This window comes from Acanthochromis polyacanthus, chromosome 9 (assembly GCF_021347895.1).
Source record: "Acanthochromis polyacanthus isolate Apoly-LR-REF ecotype Palm Island chromosome 9, KAUST_Apoly_ChrSc, whole genome shotgun sequence".
Classification (NCBI taxonomy): Eukaryota; Metazoa; Chordata; class Actinopteri; family Pomacentridae; genus Acanthochromis; species Acanthochromis polyacanthus.
The window spans coordinates 9,437,396-9,457,967 of NC_067121.1; the positions used below are offsets into that span (position 1 = coordinate 9,437,396).

General features: G+C 39.8%; 1 protein-coding gene across 1 annotated transcript; it reads right to left on the reverse strand.

The window, feature by feature from the left end:
- Nucleotides 1-583: 583 nt before the first annotated feature.
- LOC110954667 (arylsulfatase I-like) lies at nt 584-19,706 on the reverse strand. The gene is made up of 11 exons (XM_022199295.2): nt 19,481-19,706; nt 16,157-16,364; nt 14,910-15,049; nt 13,413-13,562; nt 10,731-10,805; nt 10,442-10,616; nt 9,449-9,685; nt 6,640-6,786; nt 5,545-5,692; nt 3,787-4,424; nt 584-3,703 (listed from the first exon to the last, which is right to left on the reverse strand). The coding sequence occupies exons 2-11, from the start codon at nt 16,346-16,348 to the stop codon at nt 3,281-3,283; spliced, it is 2,325 nt and encodes a 774-aa protein (XP_022054987.1). The 5' UTR covers nt 16,349-16,364; nt 19,481-19,706; the 3' UTR covers nt 584-3,280.
- Between the last annotated feature and the right edge of the window lie 866 nt (nt 19,707-20,572).

Genomic DNA, 20,572 nt, shown 5'->3' on the forward strand with positions numbered 1-20,572 from the left:
CAGCAGACTTTACTCAGCCTAATGTGATGATCCAAAGTTTGGGGTCTCTCAGACAATTTCATGTTTTCCATGAAAACTCACACTTTTATTCATGTGCTATCATAATTACACAAGGGTTTTCTAATCATCAATGAGCCTTTCAGCACCATTAGCTAACACAATGTAGCATTAGAACACAGGAGTGATGGTTGCTGGAAAAGTTCCTCTGTACCTCTATGGAGATATTCCATTAAAAATCAGTCATTTCCAGCTAGAATAGTCATTTACCACAATAACAATGTCTAGACTGGATTTATGATTCATTTCATGTTATCTTCACTGAAAAAACTGCTTTTCTTTCAAAAATAAGGACATTTCTAAGTGACCCCAAACTTTGGAATGGTACTGTATTTATTTATTCAGCGTGTAAATGTTAAAGTGGGATTCGGAAAAGATAAAAGACTTTTATTTGTCTTGTGACAGCCTATGATTTACTTGCCCCAATAGATTTTTTAATCACATTACAGTTTTTAAAAACATACACACCCCTTAGTGTTTTATTTGGCACGTTGTCACCAGTCAACATAAAAGGACAGAGTCACTGTTCATTTTACTCGACCTTTATTTACTCAGGGTGGAGAAATCAAGCGTCCATTTAAACTGTTTCTCAGGAACGCTCTGCTCGACGCTCACACTGCCGTGCACTGTTGCAGAACAGCCACAGTCGGGGTTTGTTAGTTATTGAGCAAATACATGGAAATATTTAGAGGCTAGGTGTCCTGCTGGAGGGGAGAAAACCGACATCTGACTTCAAAGAGGCTACTGATGCCGGTTACACTTTACACTTCCACCTCTGCTGTCCTCTGAACACTGGAGCTTTTATTGACAGCAAAATCATCACGGTCTTTTACGTTTAATAAGAAACGAGGAGCTTTCTGAGCAGGTGGGAGTGACTGTTACTTTTATTGGACTGGACAGACTGTTACACAGGCATTAAAGGGACAGTAAAACCAGAGCAGTGAATGTTTGAAGTTCTTTGCTAAAAATATTAACCTCTCAACTGAATTCAGTGCTTTCTGATATCGATCTCTTTTTAAATTATGCCCTAAAACAAATAAAACTCTCGGTCGGTTCAGTTTTAACTGATGTTGTCACTCAGTGTTTTTAAAAAATGCAGATATTGTGTATAAGCTGTGACGTAACACGTTTGAATGACAGCTTCTGCTGCTCACAGTAGCGAATTCAAAAAACACCGTATAATACTTTAAATTCAGAGTCTAGAGACGTTTGCCGCTGGCAGTACATTCAAACAACCACAGTATGAAGAGGCATGTTTCAGCCACAGCAAAACACACAGAGAACACCAACACATCACAAACATCAGATCACATCTGGAATCACTGTGACAGTATAAAAAAATACATATATTAAAACTGCTTTCCAAAGTTTACTTGTTTATGGCGGACTGGTACAAGAAAAACAACAAAGTGATGTGTGTGTGTATATATATATATATATATATATATATATATATATACACACACACACACACACACACACATAATGATCAATGACATGCATCTTCAATGCCATAAGTAAACATTTGCTTCAAAACCCTGATTTGGGCAACAGAACTAAAGATGTAAACAAAGAATAAAACATTCTGAATCACTTTCCTCAGACATTTTTTGCTTTCTAGTCCATTTTGCTCAAAGTTCAACATAATTAACTACATTTACAGTGTCACAATATATTTTACTGCAGCACAGTGTCAGTTCTTGCATCAGGAACTCTGTCAGTTAGTGACAAAAATTAAAAAGAAGGAACAGACAACTAAACATCTGAAACAAGCAGGTTTAAACTGAGAGAACAGTTTCTGAAACCACCTTTAAGCAGCATGTCACTGGTGTGTTTCTAACTCCACTCTGGGTCAGTTCACCCAAATCGTTCTATAGATTTTCTAGATTAATCGTAGTGGAGTCATGCAGACTGTTTAAATTTCCTTTTGTGTGGTTTTTCTAGAACTATATCCAAGTACAACTGCTGAATGTAGATTATGTAGGCAGATCAAAAAGTTCTGGGACTGTTCCTGTTGCGTCCTTTGCTACTGTCAAGTGCCAGGAGATTCCATGATGTTGTGTTATCAAAAACAGGACCTGTGCTACACATGGCTTTATGACCACTGGTAGGATTTCTACAATAGCCAGCAACTATAGCAGAGTAGAAAACATCTCAAAAGCCGTGACAACTCAACCTTCATGTCTAGGATCTTTACTGGTATGAGAGGTGGGTCTGCAGCCACCGTTAAGAGAACAAACAGCTGCTTTGACAGTGGAGCAGCTGCAGGTTCAAAAGCTGGTCGAGGTGCATCAGGTCAGGAGCATGCTCGCTGTTTTCATCAACATTCAACAACTAATTTGCCAGTTTTGCTGTAACGTCCTGAGGCATCTGAGGGAAAACATCTGGAGCAAACCAACTGAACTATGATGCATTGGTATGCAGGTGCTTCAAAGCAAAGTTTTTTGGCCACAACAACACAATCATCGCCCAGCACCTGCCCTGTTTGCCAGATTGAGCTCCTTTCGACTTCTTCCTCTTCCCAAAATAAAACCCAAGTTCAACGATGCCTGTTTTGACAGTGGAAGAGATTTTGTGTCATCGCTGAAGGTTCTTGGCTTCACGTACAGACCGGGACGTCCAGAGAGCATTTCAAATGTGGCAGGAGCACTGGGAGCAGTGTATCAGTTCACAAGAAGAATGTGTCAATAGGGATGGCAGCCAATTATAAATGTGGTAGGATTTTTGATTTTTACAAGCACAGTCTCTGAACTTTTTGATCACACCTCGTAGCTGAAGTCTTCTATTTGTGTACAAAACTCAGAAATGTAAGAAAATTCCAACATCTTTTTACAGCAAATAACAACTGACTATTTGACCAAATATGTTTTTAACAATTGTGTGGACTGACCCTTTAAATTTCAGTGAAAACAGTCTCATTTATGAGATCCTGAGAGCCCAGCTGGACCGTCAGTGTCACCTCAGATCACATTTTGGACAGATGCCCTTATTTGTCTGTACTTTAAATGCTGAAGTCATGTTCCCTAAAAACAAAAAAATCATCAGATTTGACTCGAAAAAGATGCAGCTAAAAGCCACATATCTCTGAAAGTTTGTGTAAAAGACTCATTTCCACTGAACTTTAAGAGAGAAAAGATCCAACAATGTTAAAACCCTTTTAAAAGGCTCAGTTCCCTAACATTGATTTCATGGATTAAAACGTTCACCTGGCTGAGTTGACGCCTCAGATGCGATTTGACATCATCCCGGTGTTCAGTTTCAGAAAGAATGACTTCAGTTTGCACATCCGGCACTTCTTCTTCTTCCTCTTCTTCTTAACGTTCTTGCCTTTCTTGTACACTCCCTGATATTTTCCCTCCTCCTCCTCCCCTTCATCCACCCAGGGTACCCAGGCTCCTCCGTGATGGCTGGGGTTGGCTCGGGGGTCGTCGGGTGGAAAGTAAACGGGCACGGCGGTTTGGTTGTAGTAGGCAAGTCGAGCCAGCAGCTGTTGGACCACATCTGGCCTCTGGTCTGCAAGGTCATGCCGCTCGTACGGGTCACCTGTGATGTTGAAGAGCCAGATGTTTTTGTGGGCGGAGGTTTTGTAGAATGGCAGCAAGGTGCGTTCAAGGTTCCACCAGCGACCAGGGAGAGTTGGAAGCACCTGGGGATTAATATTTATGTTTATTTATGTTCAATTTAAGGCTAAAAAATGAAAGGCATTTCTTTTACTGTTGGTTGCGGTACCTGTGGAGGGACCCAGTCTCCGTGACCTGGATCTCCTGTTAGCAGCTTCCAGTCTCCGACTCTGATGGCAGCCTGGACAGATGTGTCCCACACTGGCTGGAGGCTAACCGAGGCGGTCGGTTGGGACTTGGGCAGCTGTGTTCCCGGCTGGGAAACGTTCTGGTACTGGAATGATGTCCGTCTGGATTTTGCCCTGAAATGTAGTTTGAGCTGCCTCTTAGATTTTGGCAGTGGTGGTCCAAACTGTGACAAATTCTGGTTCAGAATTGTGGTCCGCCGGGATTTGGTCTTCGAACGTGATTGGCTCTGAGGCTGAGATTTGGGGCGGGATGTTCCTGACACTGATGGAAAACCGCTGGAGCTAATCTTCGGATTTGGCCTGTAATGGGAAAGTGTCTGGCGCTGAGAGTGGGCTTTGGTCTTGGCTTTAGATGTGGGCTTTGATTTGGGAAGGGGCTTACGTTTCGGTTTGGGAAGGGGCTTGGATTTAGATTTGGCAGCATGATGGGCAAATGTCCGAGGTTTCTTGGTGGTCTTTAACTTGAATGCTGACTTCTGTTTAGGTTGTTGCTTCAAAACCTTCTTCTTCTTCTTTTTCTTCTTCGGCTTCTTCGGTGCTGCGCCTTTTGGTGTTTTCACTGGAAAATCACAGAAAGCAGAAGTAAAACAGGAATACAATGTAAGCAGATGTCTACTGTGAAGGGTTCTTGTACCTACAAGTCTCCCTTCTTTATCTTCCTTCCAAAGATCACAACACAATCAAAACACAGTCCGCTTCCATTCTGAGGAAGTTACAGAGCTCAATTCAGAGGCCGCCTGGTATGACTGAGTTCAAATAGATGCATTGTAGTTGTTGTTCTTTGCTGCATCAAATGTTGGGATTTTTTAGGACTAGTTCAAGAACATCAGTCTCTCTGACTCATTGTATAAGGGTGTTATTCACTTTACAGCTTTGATTGGACAGAAGTAGAAGAAGAACATTTTTACTTTTGCTGGAGCTTTTCAAATCTCACACTGGTTTGCTGATCGAGACAACAAGGTTATTTGTACCCAGTTTGGCTGTTACTGACTGAGTTTGGGTGGTTTTTCAGGTGGAAATTCCCAAAGTGCTTCAGTGTTTCCCTTCTTTTACACCAGATGTCTCTCTCTTCCCTTCAACTCGTACTTATATATTTTTTGTTTTTCTAGCTTGTGTTTACTTCTTTTGCCTACCTCATTCCTTTCTTTTCTTCTCTTTCCACGCTGCAAATCTTGTGTATAAATCAGTCACTCAATCAAATCTCCATCTACAGAGTGAACATGTATTTACAAGCAGCAGAACCACACTGGCGGTTCTGGGAGGCTCGACATAAACACAGTGGTGCTTTGAGCTAAATTAGCTAAGATACTGATGTTTAGCAGTTTAACATTTACCACGCTCATTATTCAGATTAAAGGCAAACCAGCAGTAAAATCAGAGTAAATTCTGACTGGATGATGGTGCTGCTACACAGAAATAAAAACTCTGCGTGCTGATGAAAACCAAGAGATGTGTTTTCTTAGTGGCCTGAAATTTGTCGTGTTAAAGACAAACAGTATTACCTTTGAATTTTTAACTACCCTTCGTTTCATTTACATTGTTGTTTCCACAAACATGACAATCATGAATGAGCATCTTTGAACAGACACTGTGTGACCAGCCTAACAACTTGGACTTGCAATCGAGAAACTCTTTTGTGCAACAGCCCTTTACTGTGTTGTTTTATTTCTTCTAGTTACCCAAAGATTCCTCTTCGCTGGTGTCCCAGCTCATGGTTTCAGATTGAAGTTTGTGCAGAGGGTCAATGTTGTGAAGGATCTCTTGGCGAGGTGACTCTTTCCCCTCACTGATGGTGGGCCACACATCAAAACCATCCAGACCAGGACTCTGGGTGGGACGCAGACACATTAATCACAAAGAATACACAGCAAAAGTCACATGTTGGGTAATGAGAGGTCCTTGCATTAGTGTTTCCAGAAGTAATACTCATACATTTACCGCACACGAATAAATAATAGCAAATTTCCTGTGGCAATAGAGGCTGCCGACTTCCTGAATTAGTCAGATACTGTGTCGATTGTAACCGAGATAGCCTTTCTTATCTGCTTTGGCAGTGGAAGTTTACCAGCATATCAAGCCAACAAAGCTTTTTGGGAGCCGTACACAGACTGCACTGACTTACAAATTAAAGTAATTTATGTCTGAGCCAAAACACAGAGCCTCTGTGTGGCCAGTGTTTAGAAATAGTCCACTTATCGTAATAAGTCAAGAGCACATTCATCTACAAGATAGTAAAATTCAGACAGTTTTACGGTAGCACTGGAACATTTGTAAAGTCTGAGGCCAAAACAGGGACACATGTAGAGAGAGCTCCATATTTAACTCTGACCGTGACGACAAATAAACTTAATTTAAATCGGTGGGAGACGCTGAGTGAGTCCAGTTACCGCAGAATGAATTCTAGCAGGGTAAAATGTTTTGCGAGACACCTAAGAAAACATACAGAACCCGAATACAGGGGAATCTGAAATGCCTTCCAGTAACATGAGAGCTCGTATCAGTATCGTGGGTGGCTGCAGGGAGAAAAGCATGCCTCTCTCTAGTCTGTTTAAAAGCATAACAAAAATCAGGGTTGAGTGCACTTTTTCTATGACATTTAACTTTTATCATCCCATAATCACTCTGAGACAAAAAAGATATACCTGACTGAAAAAGCAACATCTATGACAAGAAAAAAAAGGTTTAAGAAACCGCCAGGCTACCAACTATGACGAAAGTGGTACAGAATAAGAAAATTCTCCTGATTTGTTGTTCTAACACAGAGTCCTGCTGACCTGGCTGATGTTTCCTCCGGCCAGGCCGACCAGTGTGGGGAACCAGTCGGTGATGTGGAGAAGGTCTTTAGAAACTCGTCTCCTGCGTCTCAGCAGAGGGCTGTGGACGAACGCCACTCCGCGGACTCCACCCTCCCAATATGTGCCCTGAAAATACAGCCAGTAAGTTTAATTACAGCCTTTTCTGACCCATAAACAGATTTTTTGTTTTGTCTTGTCTCGTCTCTCAAATCGTGCAGACATACAGACACAGGGAATAACAGTTACAGACTCAAACTTAATATTTAGCCCATCTTTAAAGGTTCTGTCTGCAACATTTAGAACCACTGGTTGTTGCTTTAACACCAGCTGCACATCAGCAATCATGTTGGCCACGTTTTCCTGGTCTGAACACTTTCAGGAAAAACAAAAAATAATCCAGACACAGCCATTATTTAAGGTTGGCCAGTTTGTGCCTCCACTACAGTAAAATGTGTTGCTCTTTTGGACACTGGCTTGCAGCTGTAGGCTTTTGTTTTCCAATGTGGTGTCTCAGTCTGTTTATAAGTGTGTGGAGGGGTAACAGTTTCAAAGGGAGGAGCTCACATGCACTAACAAACACTAACCTGCAGCCAGACCAGCTGCCAAAACACAGGACATAGAAACTCGAATTACACACACAGAAAGGATGTAACTTCATTCTCTGATAGGGACACCATTACACCACAATATCTGTCACCATAACACATTCAAACCCTTGCATTCTGGATATTTTGTGCATTTAAAAAACTCAAAAACACAACATCAATTTCATCACATGAACCTCTGCAGTATCACTATGTTCTACTTGTCTACTGTAATATCACTGTTTTTTGCATCAGTATCTCTACTCAAGAAGTAATCCGCTCAATATCTGAAGTACATGTACAGTATCAACAGTACTGATGTATATTTATTGCTTATTTCTATTTTCTACTGATTTGGCACTACCCCCTTTGCTACTGGAACACTGCATTTTTTGTAAACTGTAGGATTAATAAAGGCTCATCTGATCTTTTCTGATCTTATCTTGCCTTAAGATATTTGTTTACTACTATATTAATGCTCTGTTTATGTACAAAATCTTGCAAATTGCACCTTTTAGAATGCTGTTTGAAACAAGCACATATTTGGAAGCTTATTAAATGTTTAAAATATAGGTTTTGAATTATGTACAAGTAGACAGAACAAAAAAAACTACAGCAATGATAGCAGCACTATGAAGTTAGAATACATCTCACTGTTTAGATCTTAAAAGAAAAAGCAAACTTTTGCAGAAGTGGTTACCTGATGTTCTCTAAATCAGTTTTTCTGTACTAAAGTGTACTACAGTGGTGGAAAAAAGTTCTCGGAAACCCCATACATTGGTGAAATGTTGCATTAAGAATCACTCTTAGGTCTTCAAGTGCAATTTCATTTAGAAGAATCGCAGCCATAATACTAAAGAAATCCTTGAAAAGCCATTAAAAACTTTTATAAAAATAAGACATTTTGAGGATTGGGTCTTTTTGGCAGAATTTAGTTTTGTTAGTTTTTCTTTTAAATAATGTACAAAAAAAATCATTGTATTTGTTCATGTCTGTCTAATGCAGCCACACCTTTTGAAACACACGCAAAAAAATCCACAAATATTTCATGAGAATATTTGAGATTGTGTCAAAATTTTAAGGGTGCCCGGAAACTTTTCCACGTCTGTATTCTGTACTTCAGTGCATTTCATATTAAGTTTGTCGTGGCTACATACAGACCTGTCAGCTTTCCTGCTTTGAGATAAAAACAAATTTTAGCACGCTAACATGCTAAAATGCAGCAGTTGAGTTGTGAATGTACTAATGTTTTCATATTAACAAGTACAGAGCGTTAACATCCTTACTTTGTGCATATTAGCATGTCGGACTACAGATTCTAAATTGCACACATTTTGGCCTGCACAAAACACAGCGTTGATGATCCTTAAAGGGATTTGAGGAGATTTAATTTCCTACGACTTTGAACGTAGCATGCGCACATACAACCTCTCCCTCACCTCCCTCTAACCTCCCCCCTCTTAACATTTACGAAGAAACGCCCCCCTCCAGAAACTATCGTAGGACTCGTGAAGTTGCCTACAGCCGCAGTATAATACAACAATACATTTTACCTGTCCAGAAGGAATTTAACAACCAAGGCATCTGTCTTTAGGTCCATTTGTTGCTTGAGCTGACGCCATCGCCCAAATGACTCGCCAATAATCACTTTTGTTTTTGCGATCCAGTTGTCTTTTATTTTCTCTGACCTCAAACAATGCCTTTCTTTTACGGCTGGGTCCCCCTGGATCTTTATCTGCCATTATGTTAAAAAAAGATGAGCAAAACAAGTCGCCAGCTAACTACGAAGCTATACCAAAGCAACACATACACAAAACACGTAAGTCCGAGGCGTACGTAATCTACGTAACTAGGCCTGAGCCGGAAGATTTTTGATTGACAGGAAAGGGAGCAAAGCAAACGTTCCGAGTGCGTTGATTGGCTGATGTTTTTCAGGTCCTGCCATGTCCACAGTTATTTTTTATTTATTTATTTATTTATTTTAGAAACCATACATACAAGTCCACTAAAGGTCAGTATATTCATTTTATGTGAATCAGACAAATTAAACAACAAAAACATCCTCCATAATGCCTTTAAGTAAGAAAAAATTATCTTCTGCAAACATAAAAACAACAACACTGAAAAACATCTGCCAGAGGAAGATAAAATACACTTGTAGAAAAATGTTGTGCAAAATCCGAAACACAAGAGGTTATTTCTACCTTACGGCCTCGTAGCGGCCAGTTGCTCCCGCCTGTGAACGGCTGAGCTCCGTTGTCGGTGGAGTAGATGATGACACTGTTCCTGTAGTATCCGTACTTTCTGAGGGCGTAGGTGACATTTCTGACCGCCTCGTCCACTGTGGAAACCATGGCGGCAAACTTTCTCCTGGCGACGTTTGCCATGTCCCGGTAGGGGTAGATGTAGGACTTGGGCGGCTGTAGAGGAGTGTGGACTGCCTGGAGGAAAACATTTATAGACTTTAGTTACACTAACGTTCAAAAGTGTGGGGTTACCTAGACAATTTTTATGTTTTTGATGAAAACTCTTTCAATATCATTAGCGAGCACAATGTAGCATTAGAATACAGGAGTGATGGTTGCTGAAAATGTTCCTCTGTACCCCTATGGAGATATTCCATTAAAAATCAGCCGTTTCCAGCTAAAATAGTCATTTACCACATTAACAATGTCTGGACTGGATTTACGATTCATTTAATGTTGTATTCATTGAAAAAAAGTGCTTTTCTTTCAAAAATAAAGACATTTCTAAGTGACCCCAAACTCCTGAACGGTAGTGTAAGTTCTTTCAATTTCTTAAATCAGCTTTAACAAATCCAGGTTGTCTGTGTTTCAGAGTACAGCTCTCCTGTTAGTTGTATTCCTTGTCTGAACGTCAGCAAAATTATCTTTAGACGAACATGGCTGCCCACAAAAATCAACCATGAACAGATATTCTTTTGAGTTTTAATTACATTTTCTGTGTGGTGTGCTTTTAATTAAACCGTTAGCATCCATTTGAGTCAAACAGTTGCTAAATAGCTCAAAAGCAGCCAAATAAACAAACAATGTGGCCTCTATGTTTCCCCGAGACTCCTCACATCCAGACATAAACTAACAGCATCAAAGCCACTCCAGCCTGGACTGTTTTTGACTTTGATTTCTTCAGTAGGTGCTTTTATTTTTATTCTCTTGACATCAAACCTCATCAGGTACCTGAAGGGAGAGCAGCAGGAAGAGCGGCCTGTCGGCGGGGTCGTGGCTCTCGATGATCTTGCGAGCTCGCTGCGTGAAGAGCGTGGTGGAGTATTTTCCTTCCTGACCCCACGCCACGCCCTCGTCGTCATGGAGATCGTAGCCGCACAACCCCGGGCCATCGCAGGACCCATAACTAGACACAGATGGAGAAAAGTGAGTTACTGAAGCCAACGTTTAAAAACAACAAGGAATCTGATGTACACAGTAGGTGCAGTTTGATATTTTAATAATAATATTCATAATTTACCTGTAGTAATCCACACTCCCTGTTAACGAACCAAAGAAACTGTCAAAACCTTTTCTGGTGGGCAGACATGCTTTCCTAAAGGGGAAGTTAAGGAGAAAGTTAACGGAGTAGCAGATTTCTATAGTTTTTTTTCAGCTTCTCTGTGAAACATCCCAAAAAAAGTTCATTTCTTTCATCAAACACCTGATTTATGCCTTGTTTTTTGCTTTTGTGGGTTTGCTCTTATTTGTCATTTTGTGTCTCTGCATTGATGTTTTATCATTTTGGACACTGATTAAATAATTTTAAATGAAGTTTCAGCCTTTTCAGACATGTTTTTTGTAATTTTGGACAATTTTTACATTTTTTGGACATATTTTGAACCGCTTTATGCAACTTTTGAGTCAACTTTGACAGATTTCATGCACATTATTGTCTCTTTACTCTTATTTTTTTGTCTCATTTCTTGTTTTTTTGTCTCATTTTGCTCATTTTTTGTTTCCTGTCTGTCTGTATTGTTTCACCTACACCTGTAAGTGTTTTTTTCATGTATAAATCTATATTCTTCACATCCATTTTAAGTTTTTGTCACATTCAGTATCACCAGAAGAAACTCGTACTGTGTCGCATGTTCTTGCTCACGTGATACAGACAAAGCTGAGTTACTGAAACACTGCTCCACAGTGCTACCAGTGGTCAGAAACTCTGCAGTTTTTTTTAAATATAGTACCCTATAAAAATTATTCCAGCCCTCCCAAAATTTTTCTTCTTTTATTTCTTTTCAAAATTGAACATTGGTCAGTTTAACTTGGCTTTTTTGACTCACTTGGACACTCTAATTTCACTTTGACATGAAGGAGTCTTTTTTTGTAAGTTCTTGTCAGAAAAGCCAACAACAAAAGGAAAACGACTGACACTTTATCTATTCACTGTACATAATAAACAAGGAATGAACAGAGATGTGTACTATGAAACATGTTTCAAATAAACAAGTTTTTCTTGCATTAGTGGCTCCACAAAACCTAAAATCCCAATCAGAGATAACTGTGATCATAATCTAGTTTCATATTTTTACCTCAATATGTGTTTTTGAACAGTGTCAGGAGGACATCTCAAGAAATGCTTTATTAGCTGTACATATTTTGATTTAAACCTTTAGAGTAAACTGTTTTTGATGGTGTCTAAACGCACTGAACGACCAGCATGCTCAGACAGTTTAGTGGTATGATCTGGTGCATTTTACAGGAGCTCTTTTCACACTCACATAACCTTTTCTACCACTAACAGCTTGTAAAAAGCTCGATCCAGAAGTGTCGTTCCAAAAGTAATTTTTCACTGCCGTCTTTTTCCGACATCGGAGCGTAGGTGGCTGTGCCCAACAATTTCTGTAATTTTCCAAAACTAACAATTTGAAATTCACACCCAGCAGGACATGGTAGACTTTCCCCCTGCCATCACATACTTTGGCTCGTCGCAGCAGGAAAAACACAGGTGAAATTACAGCAACAACGTCGACTCTGTTGTATTTAGGCGTCCTGGTAAACCACGACAGTGAACCAGCATGTACACCGCTCAGCCACAACATTATGACCACTGACAGGTGAAGTGAATTACATTGATCATATTGGTACAATGGAGTGTTCCGCTGGAAAACCTTGGAATTTGGATCCATGTCAATGAGACTTAGACACCCAAATAAACATTGGCCAGAACAAGAACACTCATTCATGAAAATGGAAATCCTAAATGTCACTGGTCTAACCCTGCAGGAAATGCACCCCATCACATCGCAACAACATCAAACAATCAGGAACATTTTGAGGAACAGGACAATCACCCAAGATGGTAATTTGACCTCCAAACTTCCTAGATCTCACTCTGAACATCAGCAGGATGCAGTGGAACAAGTTTGATTCACCACTGCACAACATAAAGCAGCCAAAGGATCCTTTGTCAGCATCCTGGTAACAGACCCCATAGGACACCCTGAGAGGTCCTCCGGTCCAGGTCCAATGGTTCAGAGCATTTGTGACCACATAAGAGGGACCAACACAATATTAGGCAGGTGGTCATAATGTTATGTCTGATTGGTGTAGAAAAGCACTGTTTAGACAGTCGATATCTACTTATATTTGTGTTTTAGCTACGAATTAATAGGCCCGAAGTTATCAATTTTGAAACACAAAACTGTTTGATGGCTTCACGAATGTCTAACAGGGTTTCACTGACATCGGCTGCCACAACCCAACCATCAAGACTCCCACTCTGGACAAACTGGCAGCAGAGGGGGTTAAATTGGAAAACTAATACACTACTACACACACCCTGAGAGGTCCTGTTGTCCATCTTGTCCATGTCCAATACTTCAGAACACTTTTGATGACATAAGGGGGACCAACTCAATATTTGGCAGACGGTCATAATGTGATGGCTGGCTGGTGTATAATAATAAGACCTTGATACCTTTAGTAAGGTGAGTGGAGGAAGAGAAACAAGAAAGCTCCTTTTTTTTCCATTGGTAATTATTTTTATCGCTACCAAGTTCAACCGTCCACATTGCTCCCATTATCATAAAGATTTTTCTATCTTCACCATCTGTATGAATGCAGACTTTTTGCTGGCTATTCATAGTAGGTGTTGAGTATTCACTCATCACTAGCGATTTTGCTGTTTCCCAATCGTAACTCTGAGATAGGAACTCACCTGTAGAAGCCCAGGTGCCACTTGCCGACCATGTGTGTGGAGTATCCGGCCTCGCGGAGCCTCTCGGGCAGAGTGTCCATGTGTGAAGGCAAACAGCTCGGCTGGCTGGGTCTGATGATGGAGTGCTGCAATCCTGTGTGGATCTGATATCTCAAAGACAGAAAAGAATCTGTTAGTGGCTTTGTACAAGACGAGCTGCTCACACAGGATCACAGTTCTGCAGTAGAACCATGGATTCATTACTCTTCACTGTGTTTAGTTTGGATAATCAGTGATCTGATTACTCAGAAGAGCTACCAGAGGCTCAGACTCAGTAACTCTCTGGTCAGTTTCCACATCTGTTTGATCATTTTGCTTCTCTAACATGTAAATCCAACCGCTAAGGGTCAATAAAATCCTAATGAGGCTTTGAAAATTGACTGGAAACTTAGAGCAGTTCTCAATACAACCATGATCTGTGACAAAAATATGATTTGAGGACACAAATTATACAGATACATTCAGCAAAGGGACTACTACTGAAATTCAATCAATCGTTAGAGAAGCATTGGAGAACAGAAACACAAAAATAACTCAGCATTGTATCAGTTGTGTCAGAAAATTATGGATAAACACTATACTAAAAATAGAGAAGAAAAACTTTCTTTCTTTATTTGATGTCAGAAATGTTGGGAGATAATGCAGATACTTGGTGAAAATATGATTAGTAACAAGCAAAAACAGGACAAGTAGCACCGCCAAGAAAGGATTAAAGTCAGATGACTCGCAAAAAAAGAATTCTAAAAGGAAAAACTGACGCATCTTGATATTACAAGAAGCACAACTGCAAGAAAAAATTTGTAAAAAATTAGCATTATACGAGAATTGAAGTGGCAACATGAGACCAGAGCTGCAAATAAACCCATCAACAAAACAGTAGAAGTGATGGAAAAAAAGTGGACGGATTTCAGCAGTTTTTTTGTTACTGTACTTGTTTAATGGTGAAAACCTTTTGCCAGTAATCTTTTAGTGGGAAAAAATACTTGAAACAATAAATCTAAAGTGAGACCAGATGGTGTGAATTAACGCTAAAACTATTTGCCAGTTGATCAAGTACTTTATGACTGTAATGATTGGTGTGAGGTTCAAGTCATTTTAGAAGCAAACATACCTAAAGTTATATGGTTCCAGCTCGTAAAAGGGGAAATTTAGGCACTTGTCTGTGTTTCATATCACTGTAGACTAATTATATGTAGATTTTAGACCAACTGGGTGAATCATATGAATAATTAGCTACACAACAAAGAATGTCCAGCGATGTGTAAAAGGAAATGATTCTTAGTTCCACGCAAATAAGAGGACAAAATGAATTATGTTTGTGGAACAGTTTAAGTAGCAAGTTTCTCCAAAATGAGCAAAGTTTAACTAAAATAATATTCAAATTGAGTCTAAAACATTACATATAATAGACAGACTGCCCACATTTAATACAAAAAGCCAGTAAAGAGGCGTCTCTACCTGCCGGTGATGAGCTGGCTGCGAGACGGAGTGCAAATGGGCTGAACGTAGTAGTTTTCCAATTTAACCCCCTCTGCTGCCAGTTTATCCAGAGTGGGAGTCTTGATGGTCGGGTTGTGGTAGCCGATGTCGTTGAAACCCTGTTAGAGATTCATGGATGCATCAAACACTTCTGTGTTTCAAAATCAGTCACTTTGGACCTATCAATCTGTAGTTACAACACTAACTTCAGCAGAGATCGACTGTCTAAACAGTGCTTTTTTTTACACCAATCAGACATGACATTATGACCACCTGCCTAATATCGTGTTGGTCCCCTTATGTGGTCAAAAATGCTCTGAACCATTGGGCCTGGACCGGAGAACGTCTCAGGATGTCCTACGGGGTCTGATACTATGATGTTGGCAGTGGATCCTTTGGGTACTCTTGTACTTTTTGTTCAGTGGTGAATCAAATTTGTTCCACTGCATCCTGTTGATGCTTGATCAGAATGAGGTCTTGGAAGTTTGGAGGTTAAATCAACATCTTGGGTGATTTTCATGTTCTTCAAGATGTTCCTGATTGATGTTTTTGCAGTGTAGTGGGGACAGGCCGTGACATTTAGGATAGTTATTTGAATGAGGGAGCGTGCTTGTTCTGGGACAACGTTTATTTGGTTGTAAGTCTCGCCAACACGGACGCCAAAGTCCAAGGTTTTCCAGCAGAACACCACATAGTACCAATAAAATTGCTCATATTGGTACTCTGGTGTGTTCTGCTGTGACAAGGAAACAAATTAAATTGCAAAAGCTCCACTTCTTTTATAAATAGGAGTGAGAGGACTCTGGTGTTGGTGTCTGGTACTAACTTGTGAATAATCTGCCTGTGATGTCCACATTCATGCAGTACATACTGTATCCTTAAAGATTAAAATTCATGTTCAAATCAGACACACCAAAAGATCATAAACTGAGGGTTGCTACGCTGCTTTACTACAAACAGATCTCTGAATCAGTTTGCACAGAGCGGATGTTTGCGTGGGAGAGTTCAATTTGTTTAACTGCTGATAAACAGGATTTTTCAACTACTTTTAACTTGGCCTGCTTCTTTTTAATTTCATGCCACTTGCAAAGGATTTTGGGATGCCGTAACATGAATATTATCTTTAACTGCGGAACTTGTAGTGTAAAATATGAAAGAAACAGTCGATTTTAATGTAAATATGATAGTTTGTGTTAAGTGTTTGCATCTTACTCTTCTAAACACACCTGATCGTCAATGAGGATGAATATGATGTGCGGCTGGTTCTTCTTCTTCTCTTCCACCTCCTCATTCTGAGCGTTTCTGTCGTTCTGCTGCTGTATCTGGTTTGGTTTGGACTGATGAGCGAACAGGCCATGCAGGCTGAGGAATACACTCAGCACAGTCAGAGCCACAGCAGCAGCAGCAGCAGCCTGCATCGTTCCAGCAGGAGCCCTGCAGGGAACCAAATACAAAAAAAATCTTAACAATGCAGCGACAACTTCTATGAACAAAACACCAGGGAAGCGGGGCTCAAAAATGTTTGAGTCGACACAAATTCACACAAGCGTGCCATCGCTGGAGGACCGACTGTAGATCATAAAACCACATTTGAGACGGACTTGGCTGCAACTGAGATCTGAAACGCATCCATCTGGTGGAAAGAGGGAAAACTAAGACTTCGAGGAGAGCTTTTTAACCATTTACAATCTTTGGAATTGAGAAACAACAATAAAACGAGATGAAAATGCTAATGTTGCCTGAGAGAAGAAACGGGGCAGGACGAGGACTTTACTCTCAGAGCCTCTCACATTTTACAGTGCAGCGCTGTGGGGCATGAATAAAATCATCTGTTACTGGATGTGTCATTTTATTCCCAGATGTACGGATGTAGTAACTGTTTTTGTCATCCTTGTGCAACATCATGAAAATGTTAGAATAATATCATAAAATTACAATAACTCTATTGTTTTAAAGTCCAAATTAAAAGCAGCAAACATGACTCCACTCTTTGTTTGTGAGCCTACATTCTTGTATTTCTTTTAGTATTCTGTTTATTTCCTTTTATTTTTGATAACAGATTTGATGTAAAGGCTTCCTGCAGAGCAGGTTTAAAGCTGCTGTCAGCCACTTTTGGATTAGCGATAAGTTGAAGCACTTAATCATGCAGAACGTACATCTTTAATACAGTCCAAATGGGTGATTTATTTTTAAAAATTCATGCCTGCTGGAGGAAATTATCTGTCACCACCAAAACTGTTTTTTGCACCAAACTGCATGTCGGACCTGGAAAAATAGACTTAATAGACGATCAAACTTGCAGATTCTGTTCATTATCCTGTTTACTCTTCACCTTGTACGTATAAATATATTTTTTGCATGATTTGGGACTATGATTTATTTATTTATTTATTTTGCTACACTATCATTTAAAAGTTTGGGGTCACTTAGAAATGTCCAGATTTTTGAAAGAAAAGCATTTTTTTGTGAAAATGACAAGAAATGAATCATAAATCCAGTCTAGACATTGTTAATGTGGTAAATGACTATTCTAGATGGAAACAGCTGATTTTTAATGGAATATCTCCATAGGGGTACAGAGGAACATTTCAGCAACCATCACTCCTGTGTTCTAATGCTACATTGTGTTAGCTAATGCTGTTGAAAGGTTAATTGATGATTAGAAAACTCTTGTGCAGTTATGTTAGCATATGAATTAAAGTGTGAGTTTTCATGGAAAACATGAAATTGTCTGAGTGACCCAAGCTTTTGAACGGTAGCGTATATACAGTATATTTATCTCCTATGTGTTTTTATTCCTGTGCTTCTTCTTATTGTTTCAGTCTGGAACAGGTGAGCAATACATTTCTACTGTGCATAACTGTTTGTGACAAATAACGGTCTTGAATCTTGAATCAAACATGTTTATGTCTGCTGTGTTTTAACATGGATGTCTATGGGGACTGACTTTTGAACCAGCTTCAAGAATTGTAGTTACTGGATACATTTCTGCCATTTTTTAAACACAATTTCTACAAGTTCCTCTTTGCTGGAGTTGCTTTGCTGCTCCATTTTAGGCTGGATTCAAGTCAAACTTTACAACTTTTCAACCTTTGCCAGGCTGCGGTTTTCACTTTTTCTTTCCTGCGTGGTTGTTGTTGGATCTTTGTTAGAAAACTCCTCTCCTGCCAAGCTTCCATGGACTGGGAGTTATCAGATCATTCGTTTAATATACCATCTAGAAACGCCACCTCCTCCACACCTTTTGTATCTGCGGTCATCCTGACCGAATCTACGCCCAATATGCCGGACTGCATCTGATCCAAACTGATTGAGATTTATTACAGCTTACATCCATTGGCCTTCTTTTCATGTTTCCTGGCACTGATTAATCTTTCAGTTGCATGTTCTGACTGCTGCTTTTGTCCGTTCTCACATCTTTATGCAGCATCTTACTTGTTTAGGTCATTTTTAGTCGTCACAGCCACAGTTTCTCCTTTAACCGAGTTCATGCAGTCAGCCCTGTTGTATTGAAGTTGCACTCTGTGGTCTGTACTTTCACTGTAGTTTGTTTTTAACTATACATGTAGATAAATATTACACATAAACAGTTAAACATATACAAAATAAAGCACTCCACAATTAAAGATAATGCAGGTATTCTACGATTAATATTAGATATAGGACGGAAATGTACTCACGTTTCCTTGTATTCTGTACATCTCACAGTCAATACTGTCCAAATGCAACTGTAAACACATTTGCTGCCAAAATATAAAAGACTAAACATGATGTATATTTAAGTTAACTAATGGTCATTTAGATTTATTGTCAACACTCACCCCTTTTTTTGTTGTTGTGGCAGTTTGTAAAGAATGCATCTTACTTTGGACCTTAAACTGTCACAGCTGATTTATCTCTTCATCATTTATTCAGTTGAACAACTTATTTACTTGCCATTTAGTTCGAAATAACAACTTTAACACCCCCTGGGTGCCCGAAAAGACGTCCAACTGAGATTATATTCAATTTACAGTGACATTAAATGGAGATAATCCTCCTTTTTACCGCCTCAGCCTGTATTTTCTGTATTTGCAGCTCAGCGTGGAGGAAAAAGGAAAAAGCAGATTGTCTGAATCTGTGTCATCTATGACATGTTTATAAACTTCAAAGGCCCAAAGCGGCACATAATGTTGATTTTGTGTGTTAGGCCTGATAAAAAGCCGCTGAATGGAGACCACACTGGACTGGTTTCTCAATACTGGTGAGATACAGGGTGTGTGTGTGTCATGATCTCTTTCCTGTTGAGTGTGTTGGTTCAGACTGTGCAAGCACTGACTAGTCTTGCATACAATTTGTTTTAATAAAGTCTGCAGCCTGTATCAAGTCAGCCAGCCACTGAGCCCTGTTGGAATACAGTATTTATACATTAATAAGTCTATAACAAGACTGACATCCCGGTTCATGCAAGCGGCACCACGTTCTGTTCAAAATGAGCACATTTCTGATTCACACGCTCATCCATTCCTCACATCAGCAGCGTCCTCTCAAAGCCAGGCCTAGATCAATACCTCGATGAAGGATCAATGGGGGTGAACGGCTCTTCTCCGCCGCCTCTCCGCTTCCTCTCCGCCTCGCTTCAGTTCATTCTTCACACCTCGGCTCCGTTCTCGGCTCGGGGAAAGTTTGGTTTGCGGAAAGTTTGGAGAAGACGCCGCATGTCCTCAAGTTTCCACAGACCCTTCCTTCCTCCGCTGAGAGCGTCCTCACTGCCGATGAAATACGAGCGAAGTCAAGCTGCCGGCAAAACAAGCTAAAGGCGCCGGTGGGACCGATCAAATAAAACACTGGTGACTCAAGGCAGCTCAATCAGCATCAAGAACAGTCAGTGTTAGAAATTATATCACCACAAATTAACACTTTCCACTCTGAAAATAAAAAATTCCAACAACAAAAAAGGTGTCAAAGCTCACATAGTTAGCAGCAACAAAATTCAAATTAGCTAAGCATTAACAACTGCTAGCTAAATGTTAGCACTAGTTAGTGCTAAATAAAATGTTAACTGCTATAATATTCCATTTATAATTGAGCAACAACGTAGTTATTATTAAATGGAGACCAAGCAAGTATTCATTGTTCTTTAGTGAATATGCTTAGTGATTAAACATCTTTTCCACCAGTACATATTTTTGCAAATCACCAGGCTAATTAGCTAAACAGCTAGCTTAGCTTACTGGTCAAATAAAACACAAGATGTCACAGCTCAATGTTAAATCAGTTTCAAAAACAATCAGTATTATAAATTATATTACTGCAAAATCAACATCTTCCAACAACATAACTGTGTCAAAGCTCACACAGCTAGCAGCAACAAGTGTCAAACCTGCCAAACAACTGCTAGCTAAATAATAATGCTAGTTAGTGCTAAATCAAAAATGCTAGCACTATATTTCATTTATAATTGAGATATAACACAGTTATAAATAAAATAGGGAACAGTCAAGCATCATTGTACTGTTAAGTAATTAAACATCTTTTCCACAAGTACACATTTTTGCAACTCACAAGGCTAACTAGCTAAGCAGCTAGCTTAGCTTACTCGCTAGCTACATACAAGCTAGCTCCCGTTTGTGCCTCTCCAACAAGCAGTACATTTAAAGTAC

Coding starts and splice junctions, on each gene's coding strand:
- LOC110954667 (XM_022199295.2), bottom strand. CDS start 16,348: ATGCAGGCTGCTGCTGCTGCTGCTGTGGCTCTGACTGTGCTGAGTGTA. Junction 6,787..9,448: donor GGCCGCTACGAGGCCGTAAG/GTAGAAATAACC, acceptor CTGTATTTTCAG/GGCACATATTGGGAGGGTGG. Junction 4,425..5,544: donor CAGCGAAGAGGAATCTTTGG/GTAACTAGAAGA, acceptor GTGATTTTCCAG/TGAAAACACCAAAAGGCGCA.